Source organism: Dreissena polymorpha, chromosome 12 (assembly GCF_020536995.1).
Source record: "Dreissena polymorpha isolate Duluth1 chromosome 12, UMN_Dpol_1.0, whole genome shotgun sequence".
NCBI lineage: Eukaryota > Metazoa > Mollusca > Bivalvia > Myida > Dreissenidae > Dreissena > Dreissena polymorpha.
The window spans coordinates 64126340-64153751 of record NC_068366.1 but is presented as its reverse complement, the minus strand read 5'-3'; the positions used below and the strand labels follow the sequence as shown (position 1 = coordinate 64153751).

The following is a 27412-nucleotide window of genomic DNA, read 5'->3' as shown; positions in this document are numbered from 1 at the left end:
ATTATGTACCAAACAAGCAACAGCTTTAATGTGGATTTGAACACTTAACATATCTTAAATTCACACCATTCAATAGATTTCATCTAGCTCATATGTCCTTAATAAAAAATGATGTCAAGACGATTGCTTATAAGAAAAGAGTAATACTTATATTATTCGAAATGTCATGTCACTTTCTAGAGAGTGGGCTGATTATAATATATTTTTAAGTCTTATCGTGGACAGATTCAAGAAAAGCTGCATTGAAAGATATATAAGTGAATTAAACTTGTAGTAATTGTTTAGATAATTGATTGCTAATTTGCATGTGTTAATGAAGGATTGTAATCGCTGAATGTTTTGCGTTGTCATTTAGCTATATAGAACATCAGTGTTGCTCAAAACATGGAAGCGGCGATGGGCCAATGCTTCTTTATCTAATCAGTTGTCCAAAAACGGCGAGTCATATAAACTTGTGTTCCTATGATTATCGCCCATTTTATTGCAATAAGTATGAAACGACATCTTTGGTTTGTTCAGGTGAGTAAATTAAGCGAATTATTACATATAACATAATAAATACAAACTCTAATTAAAATACATGTTTGTGAATTTATATTATAATTAGCGGTGTGCTATTTTAGCACATCCATGCGTAGGATAAAGTATTACTCGTCATTGAAATTTGAATTGCTCGTCATTCATATTTGAATTGAGACGTTATTACCTAATTATCCTTTTTGAACATATGTTTACTTATTAAAACGATTTGTAGAGTGTCCCGTTTTGAATGTAACCGGAGGCTCTTTGACGTACAGGCAACTTGGTACGATAGCTACACTGACGTGTAACTTTGGATACTATTCAAATCTCACTGTATTTTATTGCTTGAACGGGACTTGGACGTCTCCAAATGCTATATGTTTGCCTAGTAAGTAGAAATTAAATAAGATTAATTGTGTTCTGTATTTGTATGGGATGTATCAATATCAAAGTTATCGCAGTATGAGAATCTATTTTCCCAGGATATCAGAACGTTTAAAAATATTTAAGAATACGTAGAAAATAAACGATCATTTAATAAACAAATAACGTTTTATCCTAACGTGCTAACCGGGCTTCCGGTTCCAAACATGGCTACAGGCAGAATTGTACATGGAGTTGCAATATAACAACATCAATAGTACTAATAGGTATATATGTAGTACTTTTCCAAATCTGTATAGCTTCATCATTTCAAACTGAAGCATGTTTATTTGTTTATCACAATACTTTTTATCGCGATCCACACTACACAGAATAAACGATTATTTACAAAAACCTCTAGTACTACACCATAACTGCCTCGAAAACGTATGTACTGATCAAACAATCATGTGGCTAGCAGGAATCCCGTGGGAATGTAAGTGTGAGAACATTGCAGTTTAACATATTTCAAAATTTAAGTACGTTCGCTTGGTAAGTTTTTCACTTGCAACTAGAATTTTCTCAGTATGGAACTGTAAAATATCGATTAAGTGCGACCCGGGCTATTGAAGGGTAGGAATCCTGCTTACAATACTCTTACATCGCTAGTAGAGGAAAGCCAGTACGAGAATCCGACGTCCCTAATATTTTATCCCGATATAAATAACAAATAATTGTATTTCTTTATTCTGAAGAGATTTTTACACTTCGACGGCAGGTGATGTACTGACTAACTTTGCACATGTTTTGTCCTTTCTAGACCCGCCACTTAATATCACCAACGTTCGCCTTGCTGACGGACCGTATCCTAACGTTGGTCGCGTGGAGCTCGCCATTGATGGGATTTACGGCTCTGTGTGCGATCGTAACTTTGATTATGGCACTGCAGATGTCGTATGTAAAGCTCTGAATTCAAGGTACAATGAAGTATTTTACGAACATACTTCTTTTGCGCGTGGAAAGTGCGGAAAAAAACCCCAATAATAATCAATGACTATACATTAGTATTGTATAACCATCAAGTTTATCTTGCTAAAAAAGCATGGTGTTCATCTGTTTTAAAGCCTTGTGTACTAACTTCATATGTATCCGACACTCACATAATGGTGTATACTTAATAACATCAATCAGATATTAATTATATTCATACATTTTACAAGTGCTTTATATGTTTGGATTGCTGGAACGATTAAATATACTTAAAATGTGTTTGTAAAATAGCTTGCGTGCGGCCGTCTATTTCACTGGAGCTAAATTTGGTGAAGGATCTGGTCCCATCCACATTGATGAACTTCACTGTGAGGCCAACAACATCACTCTTAACCAGTGCAAGTATGCCAAAAGAGGTCAGTGCAGTCACAATCAAGACGTATCAGTTCTTTGCAACGGTAAGTAACAACGTAAAAGTAAACTAGCTTATGTTCAGTTATAGTGTCTATTCTTGAAATTTAAATGCATTTGTAAAATTTGTACAACTTGTTTTTATATAATACCGGTGTTAATATCATTGATCTTGCTCATCAGTTAACGTTGATTTTGAATCATTGAGTTAGAACAATATTGGTTGAAGAGATACCGACATATTATCTGGCTTTCAGAATGTGGGAAGCCCAATATTGCATATTGGGGAGTGGGTTATTTCAATTTCAATGGTACAACACTGTTTGCCAACTGTGAATACTACAAGTCTTATGTCAGTTATCTACAAATGGTTTGCACGGCTAGTAGATGGAAAACTATCGGCGATTGTCAAGAATACAGTACGTACTCAATCTTCCTTGTCTGCCATGCATCCTTCAAAACATAAGTTTTCTATTGACAAATGGAAATGTCGTGTCGAAAAACAAAACAAAATATTATTTTCGAAATCAAACATTTATAACGTAAAATGAAACGATTTTCGTGTTTTCTGCGTTATATAGCGTGTTTTATCAAAAGGGTGCCATTGTGAATACACCAGGAAATTGATAACCTATTGATATCCTCAACTTGCAGCTAGACCACTACACATTGACGACATAAAACTTGTTGGTGGAATGAATGTAACGGACGGAAGAGTTGAGATCAAAGTCTTTAATACTTGGGGTACAATTTGTGGTGACAACTTTGGAATCGAAGAGGCAAATGTTATATGTAGAATGATTGGCTATTAGTAAGTAAGAAATAATTTAATTGCATTATTTATAGTTAAGATTATTTTACATTTGTTATTGACTCAGAATTTCTAGCTTTGCTATTTCACGATGAATATGATTTAAAACACAGTAAATACTTCCGGGAGTCCGAGACTCCTTAAAATGAGACTCGGACTCCTTGTTTTTGCGTCAGGGGAGTCCGTCGGACTCCTTTAAAATCATCTTTGAATTAAAAAAAAATCTGTTGATTTTCTTGTTTGTTTCGCAAGATCAGAATGTCCGAACTTTTGTGGATCCAAAACATGTGCCACAAATCATTCTGCTTGAAGACATGGACAAAAACAAAAGAATCCGAAAGTATTTTGGTTCCCTGTCACTGTCCGTGCATGTAGTAATAGGGGAACATGCAAACTATGAAACGATCGTGGCCTTTAATTTTATTTATATTTTTGCTGTAGTAAATTAGCTTCGCCAAACAATATCCAAATTTGTGTACACATTGTACGTGTTATTGACCCAAGGTACTGAAGATCGGACCGGCTGTGAATCATTTAGGCGTGAATGACCCGTGTCACTATCAATAGATGATTTCAGTCGTTTATTGCAGTTTGTAGGCATTGTCATACCAACCACACTAATCGGTTCCTATGGTGTACTCCTCCACGATAAATCATGGCAAGTTACTTAAGAGACTGATGATGGCAACAGGGTGTAATCCTCTTGGAAATTGTGCTTTGCATGCAAAATATTGTCTAAACATGATTTCATGTTGTAAAAACCCAATGATGAAATTACGATAAAAATATAATTATATTGCGTTTCCCAATTTCCACGTTCTTGGAAATATTATAAAGGATATATATAAAGCAATGAGAAATATAGGGTTGCTACACCCTTACGATGTGATTTAGTAACTATAACACTAGTCTAACAAAACAGAAGGCTCTGATAATGTTTTTAACCCTAATGTCGAGGTTTAACAAGCAATCATAATGCACAATAGAAAATAGTATATGTTGAAATCTTACAATGATTAAGTAAATAATTAACTTAAATATAACTGGAATGCGTTATATATTTTGCAATGTGATAAAACAAATACTTACAACTTCGATCTAAAAACAAACATACAATACAAATTTAACATTTCATGGATTGACATGTGGAAATGGCCAAAAATATATGATATATAAAAGTGTCTTAATTGTTGGACTCCTTGAAATCTGTCCGGACTCCTTAATTTCAAAAGTTAGGAGTCCTTCGACTCTTTACTAAGATAAGTTAATGTCGAACACTGCTTGTAATTAGTTTATGTGTTAGTGTTTTCTTCGTTTTGATTTATTCTTATAAATATAATATTGTATATGTTATTCCATAAAATTGTTATGCTTAATTTTTAGCCCGGCCAGGAGATTCTATACCGCAGTAAATGGGGGATCCGGGCCAATCGTTGTTGATAACATGGTGTGTGGTTCCAACATGTATCACATCAATGAGTGCCAGTATGATACGTTTGACAACTGTGATCATAACAGAGACGTGGCAGTTACATGCACCGGTACGACGCATTAAGTATGGAGCAATAATTAAGGACACGACCAAACATTGATAGGAATATATTATATGTATTCATGAATACGCTCCATTAAGCGCTATAGAATATCATATCAAACTGAGATTTAAAAACAATGTCACTATGTGCGATTGCCAATAATCCTGCAAGTCAAAGTTAATAAAGCATCATCCATCGTAAAGCGATTTCAAATTTCTATTTTGTTTATACTTAAATCGGTTTTTAAAAGATTGCTGAACATAAAAATATTATTATAACACGTGTGTAATATTCCACAGATTGTGGGAATCCGACTCCATTTCATGCGCATGCAAATGATACAAAATCCAGCGTGGGAACGGTGATTAGCATATCATGTGACCGAGGCTCTCAACTGAACGGTGACGCAGTGATAACGTGTCTGCAAAGTGGCAAATGGTCCGGTTCTCCATACTGTAGCTTAATTGGTAAAAAGATAAACTGTTATATTGTAACATTCAAAAGTAAACGTCACTTTTAAACAGCAAATTTATATATCTGCTAGTTGAAAACAAATTAGGATTGGTGATATATTAATTTTAATAACATGACAAGCTAGCAGAGATGCATACATGATGCATGTGTTCAGTTTACCTTTGCAGATTGTGGTGATCCAACACCACTTCATGGCAAAAGTAATGGGACGTCTTATTACCTAGACGATGTGATCACGGTGACATGTAATACTGGCTACAATCAATCTGGAGATTTGGTTATTCGATGTCAAAACAACACAAAGTGGACCGATAATCCTGCATGACATATTATTGGTAGGTTGGTCCATATTTCTCGATGCAAAAATCACGTTTTCTTATTAATTGAGACGGATTTATACTATCTTAGCAGTCTCAGACATCTACACACATTAAGAATAGTGGACATAGAAGGCATTACTCTAAAACGCCATAAAATTCTCTAGAAAGCTGTAAAGAATGGAAACATGCAAGCATACCTGGGGCATCAAGGCTCCATCACTAGGAAAAAGTTGGAAAATATTTACATATTTTATAATATTACACCTCAGAGAAATCGGTCCTTCTATATCTATATGACCGGTTTCAGTCTGTAAAAATGCGATAGAGAAACCTTAGAGTATATGGACCGGTCTCTTTTTTGTATATGGACCGTTCGGGGTTACACACGACTAATGTGCACTGTGTTGACGCGTTTATTGAACAGCATTGACACTATTTGAGCTTTAACAATTGTAAAAAAAAAACTTAATTTAGAATTAACGACACGCTTACCACAATACCAACGTTAATCCAATGTTTATAACAATAAAGTCGAAACGATATTCACTTCCATTTTCTATTCTTACACCCCTTTATCGAAACTTATTTTAAATCACACTATTTTATTGTATTCCTATCGAAGTTTACATTATGTATGATAAACACACAATCTGCAATACGTTTTGCATTCGTTCGATGCCTTAACAAAAAACTAACTGTTAAAGAAACACCACGTCCGACATGCCCTTAACATCCAGAATTTAGCTCCAACTGAAATGTTTCGTCAGAGAAACTACGTCACACGATATACGTCATCGTTTACGCATTCAGTTGCATGCAAAATAAAAGAACGGAAAGCCGGTATAACACTGTACAATGATACAGGGTACTCTCTTCGGTGTAATATAAGAAATAGTAAACTCCACTTCGGTCCCAATGGCATTATAGTGACCAGCCAGGCAGCCACAAACCGTATATACGTATATACGGTTTGTGGCTGCCTTGCTGGTCACTATAATGCCATAGGGACCTCAGTGGGGGTTTACTATTTCTTAATTAGCAGTGATTAAGCAAATAAGGCGCTTTGCTGGTAAATAAATCCGCATCGTGAATGACCAATCATAGATATGGGCAATGGCAAAGAGAAATCAGATGAAAACATGTGCATGCGCCTTCTATCCGATTTCAGAGAACATTTTCCAAACTTTGTTCTCTTACTTTTATGACAGAGTACCAATTATAAACATGAATTTTAAATACTGTAGTAACCGTCTAGAAACGATCAGTTCAACATACGCAGCTATAAAAGGAAAGCATACATGCCAAGTTGTTGCGCGTAATTTAAATACTACACACATTATTTTGGTGTATGGGTGTCGTAAGAATCTTAAACAAATTATACCGTTTAATCAAGATACACTGGCATCCAGATCCGGTTGTCTCTAAACTAATGTGCTATTTGAATAAGGAGAAAAAAAAGTATATTTTATTATAAACTTTACTATATTAAAGCGTTATTATTGTGCAGATTGTGGTGCCCTTACACTCGGCAATATGAGTATAGATGTTTTTAACGCAACAACGTACGGAGAAGTAGCAGTGGTTCGGTGTAATCAAGGGTTCAAACCACGAGGTTCGTGGACTGTGAAATGCGAGGCGAGTGGAAATTGGAATCTTACACACGTTTCTAAATGTGAACTAATAGGTATGTTACAAATGAAAATAAAAATGCTTGAAACATAAATATAGCGGGTTTTATGTAAAGTTTGTAATAATTAAATGTAAGAAACATACAAAACATGACCCGTTCAACCACAAATTTACATAAGAGTATACAAATTCAGTGGTATGAAAAAGATAACATTGAACAATCAGACCATTACATTTTTGCTCATGTATTATACATTCTACTATATAAAGCCTTCGATCAATTTGCGAAACCAACGAATAAAGGGAGGAAAACAACATATCCACTATGTCATGGTTGTATATCAATTCAAATCATGTTCATCACACTATTGTTACAGCAGGGTATCGATGTTTTGTGAATGTTTGTTGTTAATATACTAATAATCAGAACAAAGCCTCGCAAAACTGAATAAACAATGACTAAGCCTATAGATGCCTTAGGTCGAATATGATCACTTTAATAAAAAATGTAAATTTGCGACAAAGCGATTGTTTTACATTTTACAGATTGCGATGATCCAACCCCGGTAAGAGGTCGCGTAAACACTTCCGAAACAGTATTAAACACAGTGGTCAACGTTTCATGTGAAGAAGGATATGAACTGTCAGGTTCTCGCGTCATCATATGCCAAGAAGATGGAACGTGGTCTGGCAAAGCGATATGCGATCCCTTAGGTAGATATTCACAAAAAACATTTGTATCACAATATTTTTTTTTCTTGTCAAAACGCATGTTGTTGTTTTGTAAACATGCGGCTCTTTCGTTAAGCATAAAAAATTACTTTCAATATGCAACTCGATATTTTATAGATTGCGGTATGCTACAAGTATCAAATGCTGACGTCGTCACATATAATGGGACATCACTGGGTTCAGTTGCGAGAATCACTTGCAATGCTGGCTTTGTCATACAAGGGCCAACGTCAGTTGAATGTATGGCACCTTATGGATGGAGCGCGACCGTTTCGTGTATTCTCATCGGTAACCATTCATTTATCTTTATTTTTGCCATGTTCATGTGTATAAATAATATTTTTTAAATAATGAAGATAAAATACAAAACATTCACACGAACATTTAAAGTAAATGTGCAAATATCATGTGCGCACAACATTTATAGTAATACCTGTATTTTTTGGGAATATTTTAAAAGTGATACGATCGCTTTTTATATTTAAGAATGCCCTCGATTTCATTTGAATAATGGGCACGTTTTCGGAAACAACACAACGTATGGTGCTTCTCTCGAACTTAATTGCGACTCTGGATACACACTCATAGGTGGCAACCGAGTAACGTGTCAAGATAATAGACAGTGGAGTGAAAATTCAACTTGCGTCATTAAAGGTATATTCAGCTGTTTAAGATGCGATATTGGGTACCCATTAACGCCGTTAAAACCTCGTGTGCTTTTCATTGTCCGTTCCAATTCGGTTTCCATAGCTTTAATCATTTATATGTGTTAGGCTGTGTTGTTTCTTTCGGCTTGTAGTTTATAGGCAAAAGGTCACTTTCCTAATATGAATAGCAATTGGTTGCTAAAAGCTATTTCTCTCCTAAAATGTTACTGGAGTTTCATCATACCATGTATTTATTTGGCATTTGAACGTCACTTAAACTATATTGGCTTGGGCCTTTGAATTCGACGACTATATATATACATACTTGAAAGTGTTTCTATAGTGTGTATGCAAACGCCCACAACGTCTTGTTGTATGAATACATTAAACCATTTGTTTTAAATCTTAGATTGTGGGACCGTTACAGCACCCACACATGGAAAGATATTGAACATACCGATTGTCACCACGTTTAAGTCTGAGATACTCTTTGATTGCGACTATGGATATCTTCTGCAAGGAATCGATTCCATCCAGTGTGACAGTATAGGATTATGGACAAGTGCACCACCCATTTGCATAAAGAAGTGTAATTTAATTTTGCAAATAACTATTTTAAAATAGAGAAGAGAGTTTTGTGGACGTCAAATTATACAAAAGAAACGCGGTGCATGTATTCAATTATAAATTTCATTTAGTTTAGCAAGATTCATGTCGATGTTTGATTAATTCCAGCTGAACTAGGCGGTACCTGCACAAATAAAAGACAATGTCTTGCTGAAAATGCTATTTGTGAAGACAGTAAATGCGCATGCACTTCTTGTGTTTTTGACAACAAAACAAATAAATGCGATACAAGTAAGTAATGATACACTAAAACGATTTTTAATATGTTCACTTCATTTTCATATCATTCCTTGCTTGAAAAGTATACATTGATGTTTAAAAACGGTTTGGTTTTACAGTACCGAACCAAACAAAAAACTAAGTTAGAGAAAATTATATATGGGAATGCTGTTTTAATCAACTTTATAAACGGTTTTCACAACATCACCCTCATTTCAAATAATTTGTCAACTAAATGCTTGTCGATCTGCTTGCAAAAATGACAGAATAGTATTTTTAAAGACACGAGGCATTCTAGAAAAATATTTATTGTGTAATTAAAAACGTTTACAACTTGCATTTGTATTTTGTGTAATTTTTAACTGATGAAGTGCCATTGATGCCGTTTGGAACTGATGCTGGCGATATGTTGCTGGATAAACCAGATTGTAGTGGACCGATTGTTTTCAAACCAACTATCCCCGTATTCAAGAAAATGAGGGACACAATGCACGTGGGTGTTTTTATACGATTGATATACATCAACATAGTCATGCTTTATATGAATAAAACATTTATACAAGTTGCACACATTTGTTCCCGAGTAAAGTGAAACATCTTATATGAAACATCTTATAATAAGTTCTATCAAGAACGTACCTTAACATTAAACAAAAAATGATGAATAATATAAATGACAAAGAAATATGCTAACATTTGTAGACAAGCGTTCTCTACTATTTCCACAGGTTTGTAAAAGTGGATTGGTCAGTTTCGACAAGAAATATGTCAACCCTAAACCTGCAATTCTTAAAGACGAAAACAGGATTGTTTTTGAATCTGCGATTGATATCAAAGATCCGGTCGTGGCAGCATATTTTTCGCATATCTACTTGGACAAGGCATCGTCCATACATTACAGAACATATGATATCCTTAATGATTATCCTTTTACATCAAAAGCAAATAATGAAATACGATATCTAGAGAATGTTATAAAACAAATTGAAAACATTTCCTCCTTTGATGCAAATTTTGTTTTGATTGCTACATGGAATCGAGTGAAACCGAGAAGCTTCATCTTTGATAGAACACGCGTAAGTACGTTGATTAAGACACAAAAATACCAATGATATATCTGTACATGTGGATAGATGTGAATATGTAATTGCGGTTGTTACAAACGTAAACAATATCTTCTATGACTAGTGAAACCATCAATTAAACTCATTAATGTTTGCATTGTATCGACACAAATTGTACTGTCTGTCTTTACAGTCAGCAACGTTCCAGCTAGTCATTATTTCCAGTGGGGAATTGACATTTGCAATGCACATTTACGGTCATGAACAAATGAACTGGACGTTAAGCCATACTACAAGTTCAGCTTACCCAGCTGCAATCCCGCTGTGGATTGGTCATTCAGACATTAAAGGTCCACGATTCAATCACTTCTTCTCATTTAAAACACTGGCACTACGAATGGATATGGGCACTAGATCAGGAGGTAATCATTAAATAATGTCTTATTACATGTGAAAGATTGTATTTTTAACGTTATATGTATGATGTGTCAATTATGCAATATTGCAAATAATATAAATAATAATTGCATAACATTCAAATACGTTTTTTTAATAAACTCACTTATTATTATTTTTTAAACGCAAAATATAATTTTTTTTTTGCAATTGTCAACATTTATAATTCAAAGTTAGTTAAAACAAGTGAAAAACGAAGTATTGACATTTTGATTTTGTATCCATTTGAACTGCGCCCTTTGAAAATGATTTCATTGCAAAGAAGTGTGATTATTATAGGAATTAGCGGCCTATTGCTGAAAAACATAGGATCAACGAACGCATCATTGTCTAATCACGCCGTTGACTGTATATTGTGGTTCAACAAAAACAGAAAGAATAAGGAAGACTTTCATACATATTCCCAACGACTTCCCAACTGCCCATGTGACGTCAGTTTAGCTCAATGGGATCCTTGGTTTTGGGCTATTAGACGCTCTATAAGAAGAAATACGGATAATGACATTTTGTGTGTGGACATGCAATTTGGAGAACCATATAAACCGTATGGAAAGGTAAACATTCTTTGTTATATTTTAAGATACATCATCTCGAATTGTAGACGCAAGTACTGAAACAAGTTATTTAACGTAAGCCGGGCATTACGTTATAAGCACGTATGGTGCCACTGTTTTGAAAGACATGTCAACATTCTTTATATGTATTGTAAGCGATGGGCAAGATGCCATTGTAAGAGATGGACAAGGTGTAATCGACAAGACTCAAAGACACCTGGTCATGTGACTAATATACATACAATCTCACGTACGTTATCTACAATTTCTGTAGTATCACTAGTATATTATTATGACGTTTACTTGTATCCAAAACATTGCAATCGCCAAAAGTGTCTTACATAATACTTGAACGACCAGCAACGCGGGAATTTTGTTTTTGTTTTTGCTTCCTTTGGTGATTTTGTTTCAGTCTTGCTGTTACTATCGAACAACTTTAACATTTATCGATGAGCGACCTTTAGCAGGAGGATTTTATATTCGGCACCCTACAGCATCGGCACGCGACCACGAAATAGAGGACATTATTGCTAAGGACAAATGCTGTAATAAATCCGATCATTGCGACCTTTATTATCAGCTTCATCCACCAGGAACCTGCTATCGTGCATCGCCATACAACCTAGGTATCTGTGTTTAATTTTATTCATTTTGATTAGGAGTGCTCTTATTCTGTGTATTTTCTTGCTACTGAATCAACAATATGTAAAAATCCACTTCCTCAACCAACTCCCAGTGTGCTTTAATTGAAACGGTCGTTTGCAATGTGTAAGAAATAGTCATCCATTAAATTATTCAAAAGTATGATATTTTTAAATAGTAATATTTAAAAACATTTGGACAAACGACCGCTCGGGTGCTAGTAAGCGAAGTACTGTACGAAATTTATAATTCAGCCAGGAAAACAAATCATAATATGTATACATATTGCAGGTTCATTCTGGGGTGATCCACATATTCGAACGTTAGATGCCACGAATTATACTTTCAATGGTCTTGGTGAATACGTATTGCTCAGCATTGACGCACCAAATGTCACATTTTCACTCCAAGCAAGAACTGAAAGAGCAATGAAAAAGGATGGTAACCTATCAGAAGCAACTATTTTCACAGCTTTTGCAGCGAAAGATCATCTCAACTCATCTATCCATGTTGAGCTCAATACAGATAAAGACGGTGAGTTTAGTAATTTTGGTCGATTACAATATTTATATACTTTGTGTTTATATTACAATGTTTATTTGTGTATAACACATGCTAATTTTACATGCCAATATGCAATGTATTCAAGTATATATATATAATATATATATATTTGACTTCGAAGTTATTATTGTAGATTTCACCCTCTATGGCAACGGAATTGATTTAACATCAGAACTTCAAAAGTCTGGAGACGATTTTCTTGCATTCAATACTTCAACACTTACCATCCATGGTGACGAACGGCTTTTGCGTGTGTCATACATATATGTATAATTATATCATAATATAAATGTTTAATTTAATGTTTATCATTCATTTTCACAGAAATAACGCTAAATATAGGCGTGGGGGCCGAAATGCTTTCTTTAGATACCATCATACCAAAGACATTTCAAAATAAAACACGCGGTCTCCTTGGTAATAACGACGGAAATCAAAACAACGACTTTGTGTATCCCAATGGAAGCGTTCTTAGAGCAGACGCTAGCGACGCGGAAATATTTCTGTTTGGTCAATCATGTAAGTTCTGCTGTAAGATATGTGTGTACAATGCAATCGTCATACAAAATGTGATCGTCTTACCCAATGCTTTTGTTCTGAGTTTAAGAAATATAATCCTGATTTCACATATTTAATAGATAAAATTTACATGGAAAACAAATAGTTATAACAAAGGAATGCAAACGATTTGATAATATGATGAAAAATTTAACCATCAAAATATTATCCGATTACACTTACTGACCCATATGAGGCATTTTAAAGTTTGATCACACTTATCTTACATGAAATGTTTTCGTTTAGGGGCTGTGAACGATAATACATCCGTGTTTTTCTACGAAGATGGTAAACGCCATGCCGATTACCACAACGCTTCCTATGTTCCACGTTTCCTTGACACGGTGGACAATGAAACGCTTGCTAAAGCAATTCATGCATGCAATGGATCTGTGAACGTGGAATGCGTTTATGACTACGCGTTCACTTTGAACATTGAGGTAGCTGAAAATACGAACAACAAACGTCAAAACGTAGACATGATTCAGACAGAAATAGGTATCCTCAATATAAGTCATCAATATATACAATAATAGCATGTGTTGCTTAATGGCTTTATTACCTTTAAAGCCCCTATCCAACAAAACTCAGCCAAACTAATTAACAGCTTTATTTGCAGACAACTATTCCTTTTATGCGAATATATGCGAAATATATTTGAATTACAATATTGATGCTTGGTCGATTGAGTATAATTCCTTTATATACATGAGTGAGACGTGTTTACGGAAACTAGACAAGTAGTCGTTATGACAAATCGTGTGTATGTTTATCATGGGTCATGATTTGTTTATTTTTAATTTTAAAGGTCCACGGAGAATAAAGGTACATTAATATAGTTCAATTAGCAAGAATAATACTCTGCATAACAATATTAAACATACGTTGAGTACTCAATATAGTAAATAAAATACACACAATTTTTCAGCGATGGTTATGCCGATATAGAACACATGCAGCACTGTAAATGTAACCGTTGGAGATAATGTTTCCTGTTCGTTGAATCTGGCGGCTGGCTTAGACTTAGAAATCATTGGTAACAGCACATCACATGTTGTCTACGACAAAGAAACAACAACGTTATTTTTTAGGCAAACGAATCAGATCCCACACGATATATGGTACGGATAAGACGAAGGCTTGTTCGTTTAAGATGTACTGTGCTTTTTTAACTGTTACGCATATCAATCTTAAAAAGAATTATCAAACGGCAATTATTAGCATCTCTTCTATTTCACATTAAAATTAGCACTATATTTTTGTATTAAACTGTTATAAATGCGACGTTTTAAAATATCTACAAATGTTGATGAATTAGGTTTGTTGCCGTTAATACAGACGGCAGGAAATCAGTGCAAGAAACTGTCCCAACCATCTTTTGCACTGGATGCAGCGGTCATGGTTACTGTACAGACCAAACAAGATCTGATCCACGGGAGAAGGCATATTTCAAATATTCTGAATGCGTTTGTAATCGCGGATACAGTGGTATGTTGAATCATTTTACAGGCAAACGTTATCTCAAAGGATTGAGGTTTGGTAATCTCTATTCTGTCATATATAACTCGCACGTCCATGAATTGTAATGCTCTAAATATTTTGATAGTATATAGTGTAATATTATATCAGTAGATAACCGTAAAAGACAAGTCAAAATAAACATATTTTTTTTCACGAACACCAATGGATATTATAACCTGAAACGAATCGTCGTTCGGGGCACATCTATAAAAGTAGTAAAACATTTAGAATTCTAATTAATTTTCATTAATTTAAAACTGCATTTACCAGCATCAGTTAAAAGCTAGATGCATAACCAATAGAATAGAATAAAAATTTGCAAACATCTTATCCCTATGGATTATACGACAATAAATTTCATTTGTTCAATAATTAATTTGGTTAACACGTAGTTACTTTATGTTGCCTATTGTTACTGCTGTAAAGAACATTGGCGATGATGATACACATGTAGTTCTTCAATCAGACCTATGTTATATGTGTGCCATTATTAAATTGTAAAACACGTGGTTGCTCGCTGACAGAATGTTGATAGCGAAACGTTACGCCGACTCAACAATGTTTATTTCTGGTATAACTATTGATTATGTTAAATGTTAAACAATAACTTTAGTATTTGCATATACATCCTTAACATGGTATCGGGTATTTACCCCCTGTCTTAGTGCTTCTGAGTGAGATACTTTACCATGCTCTAGGGTTTTCACAATATGATGCTTATTTCTTAAGTTTAGATGATATTTGTATTAACTTCATTTCATAGTGCCTCAGAAAGCTGCTAATCAGTTGCTCAGGCGCACGTAACACCATTGAGTAATTTGATGGCAATTAAATATCTTTGTTTTCCGTTACGTATGCATTGGCATAACACTCATATGCGGTTGATTTTCAATAGCGCTTGTAGGTTAGTAATTTATTTTGGAGTGAGGTTCGATGCGGTATTTAACTGGTTTAAACCCAAATGCTTGGCATAGACCTGTTCAAGGCATTTAATCTAGCTTTAATCAATTGTACGTTTAATGTTATGTTGTTTTTGCCGTTCTTTATTGTATAGTTATACAATTTCTCAATTGCCTTAAATAAAGTACTATCCTGGTTTAATAAGAAGTTTTGTTTATGGAGTTTTATTATTCCAACATATTTATAAAAAACACTTTACATAATCATTTTATTTACTTGGACGTGAACATCTTTTTGTAACTTAAAGGGGCTTTATCAAAGCAAAAAAGCTTTAATGCGCTTGAACACTATCTATATAATCTTCTTTGTAGATGGTGGTATAAAATATAAGTGTAAATTCAGGAGTGGATTGTGAAAACGTGATTAACGGATGTGCTGATAGTCCCTGTTCACTGGGAAGAAATTGTACCAGACTAACGGTTGCTGAGCAGATAAATCAAAACAGGACATACAAATGTTCTCCTTGTCCTGATGGTTATGAAGAGGATCCAGATACGAATGATTGCCGAGGTAAATTTAGGCATGTTGAGTTTAAAGTTTTTTCATTTTAAATCAAAAGCATTGCAAGTAATATATGTTTATTGTTTATGCATTGGATCAAAACGGCATTCTCGTTTTTATTATTTTAACATCTGTTTGACCGAACAGCTTTAAAAGTCAATAGTTAAAATATATGAATTGTATATATTGTTTACAACCCAGTGTGAAAAAATAAATTTGAGAAATCTTCTGTGTATTCATTCATGCCTATATTTAACAGATATAGATGAATGCAAAACAATGAAACCATGTAATCAAACCTGCTTAAACAACGACGGAAGTTTTACCTGCGATTGCAATGAAGGATTTCGAGTAGATGTAACTATTATAAATGAATGTGCAGGTTAGAAAACAGTTTGTTTATTGAACACAATGAAATGTGAATAAATAAATAAGGATAGTGTGATGATAGAAAGCTAGCTATAATACGTGTGTTTAGTGAGTTACCTTAAATTAAATTAAATAAAGGCATAACTTGTGCCACTAAAATTAAAAAATGATTCATATATGTGTAAATGATATCGACTACAATTTCTGGACATATAAATTACTTTGTGTAGTTATGCTTACTTATTAATCCAGAAATTAACGAATGCAACGAGGCGACTCACAATTGTACACAAGTCTGCGTAAACACTATTGGTGGATTTGGCTGTAAATGTCAACCTGGATATGTCTTTAATGAATCGGAGTGGACGTGTCAAATAGGTATTTAATATTTAATATAAATATGTTTCATTTTCATATATATAAATCATCAGTATTACTAGTTGAAGCATTTACTTGAAAAGCACTCTAAGAGTTTGCTTGTATTTCTATTTATTTTTAGAGTCTTGACATGTTCTTGTCAAGAAAACTAACGCGGATATCCGACCACTTTAAAGCGCTTAAACTCAAAATAAATATTTGTCATCGCAATGACTGCGTGCCTTTTGAGGTACAGATGCATTCATACAGACACAAGCAATAATTTTATTTACTAGCATTAAGTTTATAAGTATTAATACACTAATTCCAATGAGAATGTGAAGTTTGGTTTGCTGTTCACTGACTGTTCCAAGGCGCTGATGCTAGTTTTTGATCACTCTATGTTTATAGTTATTCTGTTATAAACATATTGGGTACAAATACGAGTTTGTGTCCTACTAGAGTTTGCAGAATTTGATTGTTTGATATATTGGTATTACTCGTAAGACTTCGCTAATGTTGTAAATAGTCAAAAAATAATTCATGATTACTTCTTTTGGTAACAGATGAGATCGACCCTTGTGCTAATTCAACTAAAGACTGCAGCAACACGTCTGGTTGTGTACTGGATACAAACAATCAAACAACATGCTTCTGTGATGCAGGCTATAGTTTCAATGAGACAACACTCCGATGCGAGGGTAAGTCAAAACAGGCAGTACGACTAGTTTAATTATTACTGATAATATGAATGCAACCGATAAATAAACTTGCATACAAGACTTTTAATGCTGAATATATCGCATTAGGTTTATTTTACCGCTTCAGATGCAAACGAATGCGAACAGAATATTTGCCCTCAAGAATGCACTAACACAGTGGGCAGCTTCATGTGTAGTTGCCTTTCTGGATTTAAGCTTGTTGATTCAGTATCCTGCGAACGTAAGCATTATACTTATTAGATTATATGTAGTTAACCGAGAATAGTGACAAATCAGTGCATGCTATTGTTTGACATTAGAGCAGCTAAATAAAGCAAATCCATCCTTTATTTTACATTAGGCATCACACTGCAAATAAGACAAACATTAAAACATCATAGGTACCTCTCACAATAGAGAAACGCAGTGCTCAAACACCGTTATTCTGCACTACATAATTATTGAGTATATATCTCGAATTAATAGTTTTACTTTCATAACTTAGAGCGCGTTCTAAACTTCATAAACATTCGTATCAAGATAAAAACGTTGCTTAGTATTGTATGGGGTAAGTAATGGTCAAGATTATTTTTATTAAATATGCAACACATGTGTGTTCTGTATATTTTACGAAATAATACATTTGAGACTGAAACATCCAATAAAAAAACTTGATCAAATTGTGCATCAAATTGCAGACGTGGTGTGTTTAAAAGTGTGTGATCTAAACGAAAATACCATAAAACCGGAAAGTGACGTCCCTGATTAGCCTATGTGGACTGCACAGGCTAATCCGGGACGATACTTTAAGCACATTCATTAAACCCCTTTTTCACAGAGCACGGCCCATATATACTCGTTTTTATATATGCGTGAGCGCAATATAGTTCTCATTTGTTCATATATTCGGTACAATTAGACAATTACAATTACAGAAATAAAGGCACACTGTAAAGCTATATGGCCCAGAAATGATGTAGCTTCACTAATTAATTATATGTTATCGATGTTTAGCATGCGTGATACCATACTGGGGGCGCGATTGTGAGCAAATATGCAACTGCGTTGGACGAGGAGCAGCGCAATGTCATCCAATACGAGGCTGCGAGTGTCTAAGAGGCTGGACCGGAAGTACATGTGATGATGACGTAGACGAATGCCTCGACATTCAAGGAATGTGCGCTGATGCGCGTAAATCATGCCACAATAGCATCGGATCTTTCACTTGCGATTGCAATCCTGGGTATCGTGAAGATTCGGATGGTTTTTGCAGAGGTTCATTAATTATATTTATCCAGAATACTGTATGTTCCTTTACATATTTGACATATGTATATGTAAAATACGGGCATTTAAAGCACCTCGCTTTAAATGTTGGCATTCCTACGCACTTATCTTTAGTGCGTAAGCTAGATTGTTGAGGCTATAAGTGAACATAAACATATAAGTTTAAATGGTTTACCGTGTTACCATTATCTTAACTGTTTTACTTTAGACATCGACGAATGCTTGGATCCACTGCTGAATGAATGTTCAAATACATGTATAAACACAGACGGAAGTTACACGTGCGGTTGTGAATCGGGGTACACGCGACTCAATTCGACCCATTGCAGAGGTATTACACATGTAAATCTCTGAATTTAAATATCGACACATGTGCCCCAAGTCTGTATTCAATATACCTTTACCCCGTTGTGACTACATAATTCTAAATATACAACTATTTTGTATGTTAAAGACATCGATGAGTGTGACGTGGGGGTCGCCGAGTGTGAACAGAGGTGTGAAAACCACCCAGGATTTTACAACTGTTATTGCTATTTCGGTTATCGTCTCAATGATGACCGAAAAACGTGTAGGAAAGGTAAACGCAAAAACAAAGTAATATTAATTAAAACAAACTGCTACAATAACTAATAATAAATAACATAATAATAAATAGAATGATGATTATGATCATTAATATCACGAAAATGATGAGTGTTCCTATTAATACTACTACTAGTGATTAAACTACTACTATTACTATTATATATCTATACAATTTTTTTCATTTAACGACTCGTACACTGTGAGTATACCAGCTGTGTATGAGTCCAAATAATTTACAGTTGTGAACACAACGCTGTAAAATAACCTTTTTTATCATATACCTTTTACAGTATGTTAGTTATTTGCATTGTTAGCGTGCAATTATAGATTGCAACGTCAAGTCCGCGATTGAGCGCGAGCGTGAATGTCATTTCATGACTTTCGTGACGATGGCGGTAATGGAATTTTGTCGAACAAAAAACGCTTTCAGAAAAATAAACGCTTTCAGAAAATACTTATTCTGCTTCTTTAAGTTCATTTTATATGTGGGACATATACTAACAAGTATTTGTAGTAGAATTAGTACTTTAAGTAGTTTTATGATATCAGTTTAAATAATTACTAATATAATATCAATAATAATTAGAAAAATCATTAGTAAAAGTATTTTTTCTTCTTTTTTATTATTATTTTTTATAATTATTATGCTAAAAATCGTTTTAAACGTTCTTTAATAGTGTAGAGGTTTTTGTTTTGTCAAAGCTCAACCAAACATGCAAAATTCAGTTTTAATGAACCCGTTTCAGTCGAAGAAGTGTGTAAAGAATTCAGCAATTTGACATGCGCCGGTTACTGTGTTGTTAAGGGTGAAAAGGCATCATGTCGATGTAGTTCCGGATTCGATCTTGGCGACAATGAGCGAGCCTGCAATGGTTTGTATTTAAATAGCTTTGACAATATATCAACATAAAGTTGACATGATTAACACTCTCAATAAGATCGACTTGGCGTGTTTGAACACTATGCTGAAGTGAACAATTTTCTCAAAAATGTTGTTAATGAAGGACAAACATTTAACTTCAACAACTTATAAAGTAATTGTGAAATTGATTTCTACTCGTGTCGATATTTCGATTGCAATAACGTTTTGTGTTCAATTTTCGCGCAAACGTCTTATCATAAATCTTTACAGATATCAACGAGTGCTTGAACAGCACATTGAACAAATGTTCCGGTGGCGCAATATGCACAAACACACAAGGTTCATTCCTTTGTGAATGCCCAATAGGAATAAAACTTCAAAACGACAAACGTTCCTGTGCAGGTAATGTCTGATAATGATTAATTGCACATATAAACGGCTTTTATCATATAATCCTTCAATAATGGTGTTGTTTTTAATTTTTATTAAACCAACAAAAAATAACATATATATAGTTTATAAGCATGTATTTTCCTTTAAACAACATAGCTTATTTCAAAATTTAATATACGATAATGAATGGATTGTGTATTGACCAATGATACCATTTTAATATTGAAGAAAATTGATGTTTTTTCAGTATGTGATAGTTATCACTTTGGAAAGGATTGTTCACAAAGATGTTCATGTATCCATGGCGTGTGTACCAAAACAGTTGGTACGTAAATGTGTACACTTGATATCATATAGGTTGCCTCTACACGGTATATAGAGAATACTAGGTCGGTGCCGAATAAAGCAAAGTTTATTTTGCGAGGCTTAGAAAATCTGAACCACGAGCCTTGGCGAGTGGTTCAGATTTTCGTGCCGAGCAAGATAAACTTTGCTTTATTCGGCACCGACCTAGTATTCGATTTATCCCATCAATTTTCTTAGTCGTAAATTATTTCTTTAAACATAGAATAGGAAAATCGAACTAGACGGAAAATTCCAAAGATATTTTAAGCAAACATTGTTTCATTATTTTCATCGTGTCGAGCCTAATACATTACAAAAAGATCAGTAACCAACCTGTTTTTTCGTTTATCATACCTCTACGTCCCCGATTTTTAAGAAATAATGAAAAAAAGAGACACTAAACAACTGCATCTTTAGCGTGAAACTACATGCATTGTGTCGTATGACGTGTTAATAATGACGTCACGAGTACGCGCACTTAATATTTGTAAATAATGTTTATTTGCTTTTTGAGTTGCATTATGTGATAAAACTATATTACATCTTGGTATCAAATTGTTTGTTTTGTTGAATCTGATTCGATTTTACTAAAAATGATTACTTTATAGTTGATTCCGAGTAATATGAACATTCTTCGCCGCGCATGACAGCTATATTTCAGCACTGCTGAAATAAAGGAAAATTTATTCCACAGTGGTTTATTTCGACAATGCACGTCTGATGATGGGATAAATATTTTTATCCTGCCTCTGTTGCAAACATTGACCGAATAAAGCAGGGTCGAATAAGATTTCCTATCTCCAGTCAACAGGAAGAAGGGATATTCCTACGCACGCTGTGACGATTAACATGTTCTAAAATTTGACCTTTGAAATTTATTGTTATCGTTTTATTTTATGCTTTCCGGTGGTTTATAGAGAAATATCAGTGAATTAAAACTGATAATTTCACTGTTTCAAACAGTGAAAATTATCAGTGAAAATTATCGATAATTTTCACTGTTAACTGTGAAACGACGTCATTTTTTTGACGAAATGACGTCATTATCCCAGCGAAATTCTTTAGTTAAACTCTTTAAAAATGTATATAAACTGTAAAAACAAGCATAAAATAAAAAGAAAATTTGTTGGATTCGGTGGGATATCGATTTTAATTCACTCGTGATCATAGAAAATATTTATTTTCACTCGTGGCTGCGTCACTCGTGAACATATTATTTTCTATGATCACTCGTGAATTAAAATCGATAACCTTCCGAATCCAACAAATATCTTCTATATATTATATATCATTCTTTTTTTTCTTCTTTAAAATATATAACCGAACCAGCTGTCCTTATTTATCATTTTCATTTACTTGATTACACAATTTATGACGTATCTAGTGTGACGTCATTTCTCAGACAAAACATACTATCTAGTTTCTCTCAGGATTATAGGAAAAACAATTTTGACATGGTGGTTTTAACAGTATTTTTTTAAAATGTTTAAAGCATCGAACGAATCATAAACGTATTTCGGATTGTGTGTTCGTTATTCATTATTGTTAACTTCGATAGGAATAAAATAATTCGCTACGGCAGGATTACACATTTCGATAATAGGGATGGAAAAACAGAAAATGGATTTCGACAAAGGGATGGAAGAACAGAAAATGAATGTGTATATCGTTGTAATTTTTTTGTTATAAGTAATGGATTAAAGTTTTTATTAAGGTAAACAAAATTAAGGTTTTGTTTTTCTGCTGCATTTGCTTTCATTTTTACCAAGACAAATATCACATTCTCGATTCGATTTTTATTTCTTCTCATATATCCAATAAGTATTAAAAGGAACTGTTTAAAGTGGAACTATTTTTTACGTTACACAATCGGTAGTTATTCGGTCGTCTGGAATGTTGTGTACATGTAGGAGGCTCGACAAGAATAATTATATGATTATATCAATTTATCATGTGTCTTTGATAAAATGTGTCAACGGCATGAAGCAGGATAAATAGAATACATGGTTGGTGCCGAGATGGAGAAAGTTTATCCGGTTCGGCCCGAAAAAGAAAAATAGGGCTCGCTAAAGCTCGCCCTATTTTCTTTTTCTAAGCCTCACCGGATAAACTTTCTCCATCTCGGCATCAACCATGTATTCTCTATATTCGAAATTAATCCAAACACTCTTAACTAAGCGCAAATTAAAAATGTATGTATGTATGCACAACACACGACAGAATACATAACTTTTGTCTAGGTATAAAGATTGTTTCAGTTGAATATTTAATATTTTCCAAAGGTTGCGTCTGCGACTCGGGATGGTTTGGTGTCAGTTGTGACGTCGACATTGACGAATGCATAGACAACCTGATAACGTGTAATGAACCGCACACACGTTGTTTGAATACACCTGGCAACGCGACCTGTGCATGCATGGTGGGATATAAGAGAAATTCAACCTCAGGGCTATGTGAGGGTATGCGCGTGTTGTGCTACATTTAATTGAAAACTAAGACTTTAAATTGCTCAAACACATCTGTCTTTACAAAGTGTTAATTAATACATACTGCAGATATAGTGTCACTATAAACAGCATGTATATTAGTAATATCGCATATGTCTACAACATATCTGACTTCTTGTAAGCTATTTTCTTAGTAACTTTTTCAAACAATGGTAGTAATATTGTTTAAATATGTTCATTATGCAGACAAGAATGAATGCATCGATACAGGCCTGAATAACTGTGACCAGACTTGCACCAACACACAAGGAAGCTTCGCATGTGGTTGTAGAGTTGGTTTTCTTCTACAGCAAGGACAATGCTTAGGTATTTGCTATTTCTATGCGCATATGCACCAATTGAAAAAAGCCTATTTGCGAGTTTGTTTTTCATCAGTTTAATAAATGCGAATGTAACCGGACACTTTGATACAGTTGTATATGGTTTGAAATAACGACACCAATCGTGCCACTTAAATGCAAAAAGTAATCGCATGTTGAATGTCCAGAAAAATAGACTATACATAGCATACTATACATTTACATTATACTATAATGATGATTATATTATATATTTTATTCACTAGACATAAACGAATGCAAAGGAGCTCATGGGTGTGAACAGCAATGTGACAATACTATTGGTAGCTACAGATGTTAGTGCCAAGCGGGTTTTTTGCTTGACCTTATCGACCGGAAGTCGTGTATACGTACGTATAAATGCAAATCTGATAATATAAAATTGATAATATATTGTTTAACTTAAATATAAACACAACATGCGCCCTTCATAAGTTTCAGACGCAAAGCTTAATTCCGGGGCTTAATTTTACCGGAAACTAACAGTGCTAACCATGTACTTCATAATGTACACAAAGGAAATGTATCGAATTAGGTTTTTGTTAATATTTCAGCGGCAGAAAGTTGTACCACCGAGCAAAAGGTAACCTGTTCTGCAAACGCTACCTGTTCCGTTACTAATGGCAAAGTAGTGTGTGTATGCCCGAAGGGATACAATGGTCCAGTCTGTACAGGTAGATCATCTACTCAATAACAACCGAAATATTATTCGGCGTTAAAATTCACAAGCACGTACTATTCAGAATCAAATTTATGCTACAATTAATGCTCAGACAACGGTGAAAGTGCACGGTAAAACAAGTTAAACTTCGTGATAATGAAAATAATTTAAGGATAGAATACAACTTTGATTTCAATAATGCGATTTCGAACGCAATTCTCAAACTGATAATACCACGATGTGTGCTTAATCGCAGAAACGTTGCTGCATTAATTTCAATCCTTAAAGGGGCTTTTTCCCGTTTTGATAAATTGAAAAATTAAAAAAAAGATTCACAAATTTTCGTTGAAGTTATGATATTTGTGAGGAAACAGTCATACTAAACATTTACCATGCTCTAAAATAATATTCATTATATGCATCTTTTGATGATTTTAAAGGCCTTATAAAGGAGACGATCCGTAATTATTTACCGATTTTTAAATATTTTTTTCATATTTTATTTTTAAAGGTTATCAAAAAACAATATATATATATATATATATGCTATTGGACATTACCATAAAAAATTAGCAATACAACTTGTTTTGAGCTCAAAATACAGTGTCCTCTAAGTCAATTGTGTTTACAAACAATTAATCAGTTTATTTACATCGCTGTTTACTCGGGAAAGTGAAAGTAAAAGTGACTCAGGTCACCAAAAATATGTCGTTGATTTTCAACGTTTTCCGGTATCAGTCACAAAGTAGGTCTCTTCTTAATGATTAAAACGTGTGTAGTGATCTAATAAGTTACTTTCTGCTGGTAAAAAGTTGTTTAAAATAGAAATAAAATTGAATTTCCTTTTTAGCATACGTCACCGCTTTGAGTCTACACATCACGTTAGTTGCAAAGTTGTAAACATTTCTTCCAATTATGAAACGGGCATATCTTCCATAATTCTTGACAACATTGCACCTAAGCTGTGTTATTAGCATTTTTTATGCAAGAGTTACTGAAATCGGGTAAAAATTAGACCAGTTTATATGCATAATAATTGGATGTGTCACCTTTTTAGGGCCTTTAAAACCTGAAAATTTTAAAGCGTTGCAACGCGAAACGTTGAATAATGAGGATTGCTTGTATAAAGTATAAAATACATCACTTATCGTATGAGGATGGATGGCCGTGTGGTCTAAGCGATAGACTTTTACTCCAGGGCGAGCCCTGTTTAGGGTTACTTTTTTCTTAAGTTATTCTTGTTGTTAACTGGAGCTATAAAGATCCAAACTTTACATTTATCAATATAAAGCATTTAATGACAAACTTCAATACATGCCAACATCTGTAAAAAGGCCCTTTTAAATAAACATTATATTACGGATTTTTAAATACAATAATGTAATATGAAAATAATATATTTAAAAAGTTACCTAAACATGATCCATTTGTAGCGGCATACGCATTACAATATTACAAAGAGTAATATTCTTTCATGATTGATATAAACAAAAACTGCTTGCAAAGTACTAAAATGAAAACATACATGTGACATCATTTACTTGAAAAATAAACACGCTGTGTCTGTCGGAAAGGCCAACAATATAACACAATGTCTATGCGAATTAATGGATTAATTTTTATTCCACTAAAAAACACAAATTGTTTGTATAAGCTTTAACAGATATTGCAATAAAAAGAACCTGTTTTATCATCAGCAAAACCGATGCATCTTCATAGATGCATTTCATCAAATATCCACATATTACATCGCTTATGGCAAACAAGTGATGTCACAGATGACGCAAAACAACGTCGATGATTAATACAGGGTACATGTACTGCATGACAGTTGAATCTACGTGAAATAAATATCTTTGTTAATTTATTGAAACAAACTTTAAGTCATGCGTTTGCAAAAATGATTTAAAGACACAAAACACAATAAGGTACAAGCAAAAATAAACATAGAACACACGTATATTAATACGTCGGCGAAAGAGTATTGAGTTCATACAATTCTAAATGCATATACTTGTCCTTCAAATCAAAACAAATATTGCGTAATCGTTACTCATCCTTAAAATAGTACAAGTTCTGTTATTAGGTCAAGAGTGTTAACCGCTAACGTATAATGATTTATTGTTTTTCTTAAATCATGGGGTTATTGATGCTTGCATAGGTAAATACATTAAAACAGTATACATTAAAATATATTATCAAAAAGATCGAGATAAAAAAGTGGGGTAAATGTTTCAGACGTTAATGAGTGTGAAACAGGACAGCATCGATGTAACCAGATTTGCAACAACACTCTCGGTAGTTATTTTTGTCAGTGTGAACTTGGTTACTTCTTGCAAGACGACAATAACACTTGTCAGGGTAAATACTATATATTAATTAGATCTTATTTACTTAATTTTAATGCGTTAGTAAGAACGCGTCATTTTAACTTAAATCAGAATATTAAGCTCTATATGTATAAAGCACCAACAGAAGATAGTTGCGTATTATTGTTCTTACTTTATAGTGTGCAATGAAGGGACACACGGTGAAAAGTGTGCAAACATATGTATCTGCAATGCTACGAATACACTAATGTGCAATCGCACAAGTGGGACATGCACGTGTAAGAAAGGATGGACAGGCGTAGATTGCTACGAAGACGTTGACGAATGCATCACATCTGCTAACATCTGCCCTTCGCGCTCAACGTGTGTCAACAACCCCGGTGGATACACGTGCAAATGCAATACAGGATATCTGAAAAACGCTTTCGAACAATGCCAAGGTATGTATGAATTCATTTTTTTGGTAATTATATGTATACACTAAAAATCACATGAATTGAATATATAAACGCTCCATTTAACAGCTCGTTTAACAGCTCGTGTTATATTATTGTATAATGTTATTTTATTTTAT

The 27412-nt window shown here is 34.0% G+C and overlaps 1 protein-coding gene across 8 annotated transcripts in view; it reads left to right on the top strand.

Annotated features, from left to right (window-relative positions):
• The first annotated feature begins 412 nt into the window (after window positions 1-412).
• The window catches only part of LOC127852963 (fibrillin-1-like), a 30752-nt gene continuing 3752 nt past the window's right edge, over window positions 413-27412 (top strand). For 4 of the 8 annotated variants that reach the window (XM_052387053.1, XM_052387055.1, XM_052387054.1 and 1 more), the window contains exons 1-20: window positions 13471-13616; window positions 14047-14239; window positions 14457-14606; window positions 15942-16109; window positions 16360-16482; window positions 16722-16847; window positions 17393-17527; window positions 17655-17768; window positions 18542-18802; window positions 19023-19145; window positions 19269-19394; window positions 20149-20274; window positions 20535-20666; window positions 20905-20982; window positions 23285-23461; window positions 23696-23815; window positions 24075-24197; window positions 24402-24521; window positions 26747-26869; window positions 27018-27278. In XM_052387053.1, the coding sequence (XP_052243013.1) occupies window positions 14170-14239; window positions 14457-14606; window positions 15942-16109; window positions 16360-16482; window positions 16722-16847; window positions 17393-17527; window positions 17655-17768; window positions 18542-18802; window positions 19023-19145; window positions 19269-19394; window positions 20149-20274; window positions 20535-20666; window positions 20905-20982; window positions 23285-23461; window positions 23696-23815; window positions 24075-24148 (2103 nt within the window). In that variant the 5' untranslated portion in view covers window positions 13471-13616; window positions 14047-14169 and the 3' untranslated portion in view covers window positions 24149-24197; window positions 24402-24521; window positions 26747-26869; window positions 27018-27278. Of the gene's footprint in view, window positions 520-754; window positions 911-1705; window positions 1863-2166; window positions 2334-2543; window positions 2706-2940; window positions 3098-4480; window positions 4653-4931; window positions 5100-5273; window positions 5442-6933; window positions 7111-7601; window positions 7770-7904; window positions 8076-8273; window positions 8442-8843; window positions 9024-9169; window positions 9293-9651; window positions 9774-10008; window positions 10357-10537; window positions 10767-11079; window positions 11355-11510; window positions 11605-11766; window positions 11981-12287; window positions 12531-12693; window positions 13080-13364; window positions 13617-14046; window positions 14240-14436; window positions 14607-15910; window positions 16110-16359; window positions 16483-16721; window positions 16848-17392; window positions 17528-17654; window positions 17769-18541; window positions 18803-19022; window positions 19146-19268; window positions 19395-20148; window positions 20275-20534; window positions 20667-20904; window positions 20983-23284; window positions 23462-23695; window positions 23816-24074; window positions 24198-24401; window positions 24522-26746; window positions 26870-27017; window positions 27279-27412 lie in introns of those variants that run through there. The other 4 variants (XM_052387049.1, XM_052387050.1, XM_052387051.1 and 1 more) reach the window with 4 other exon arrangements.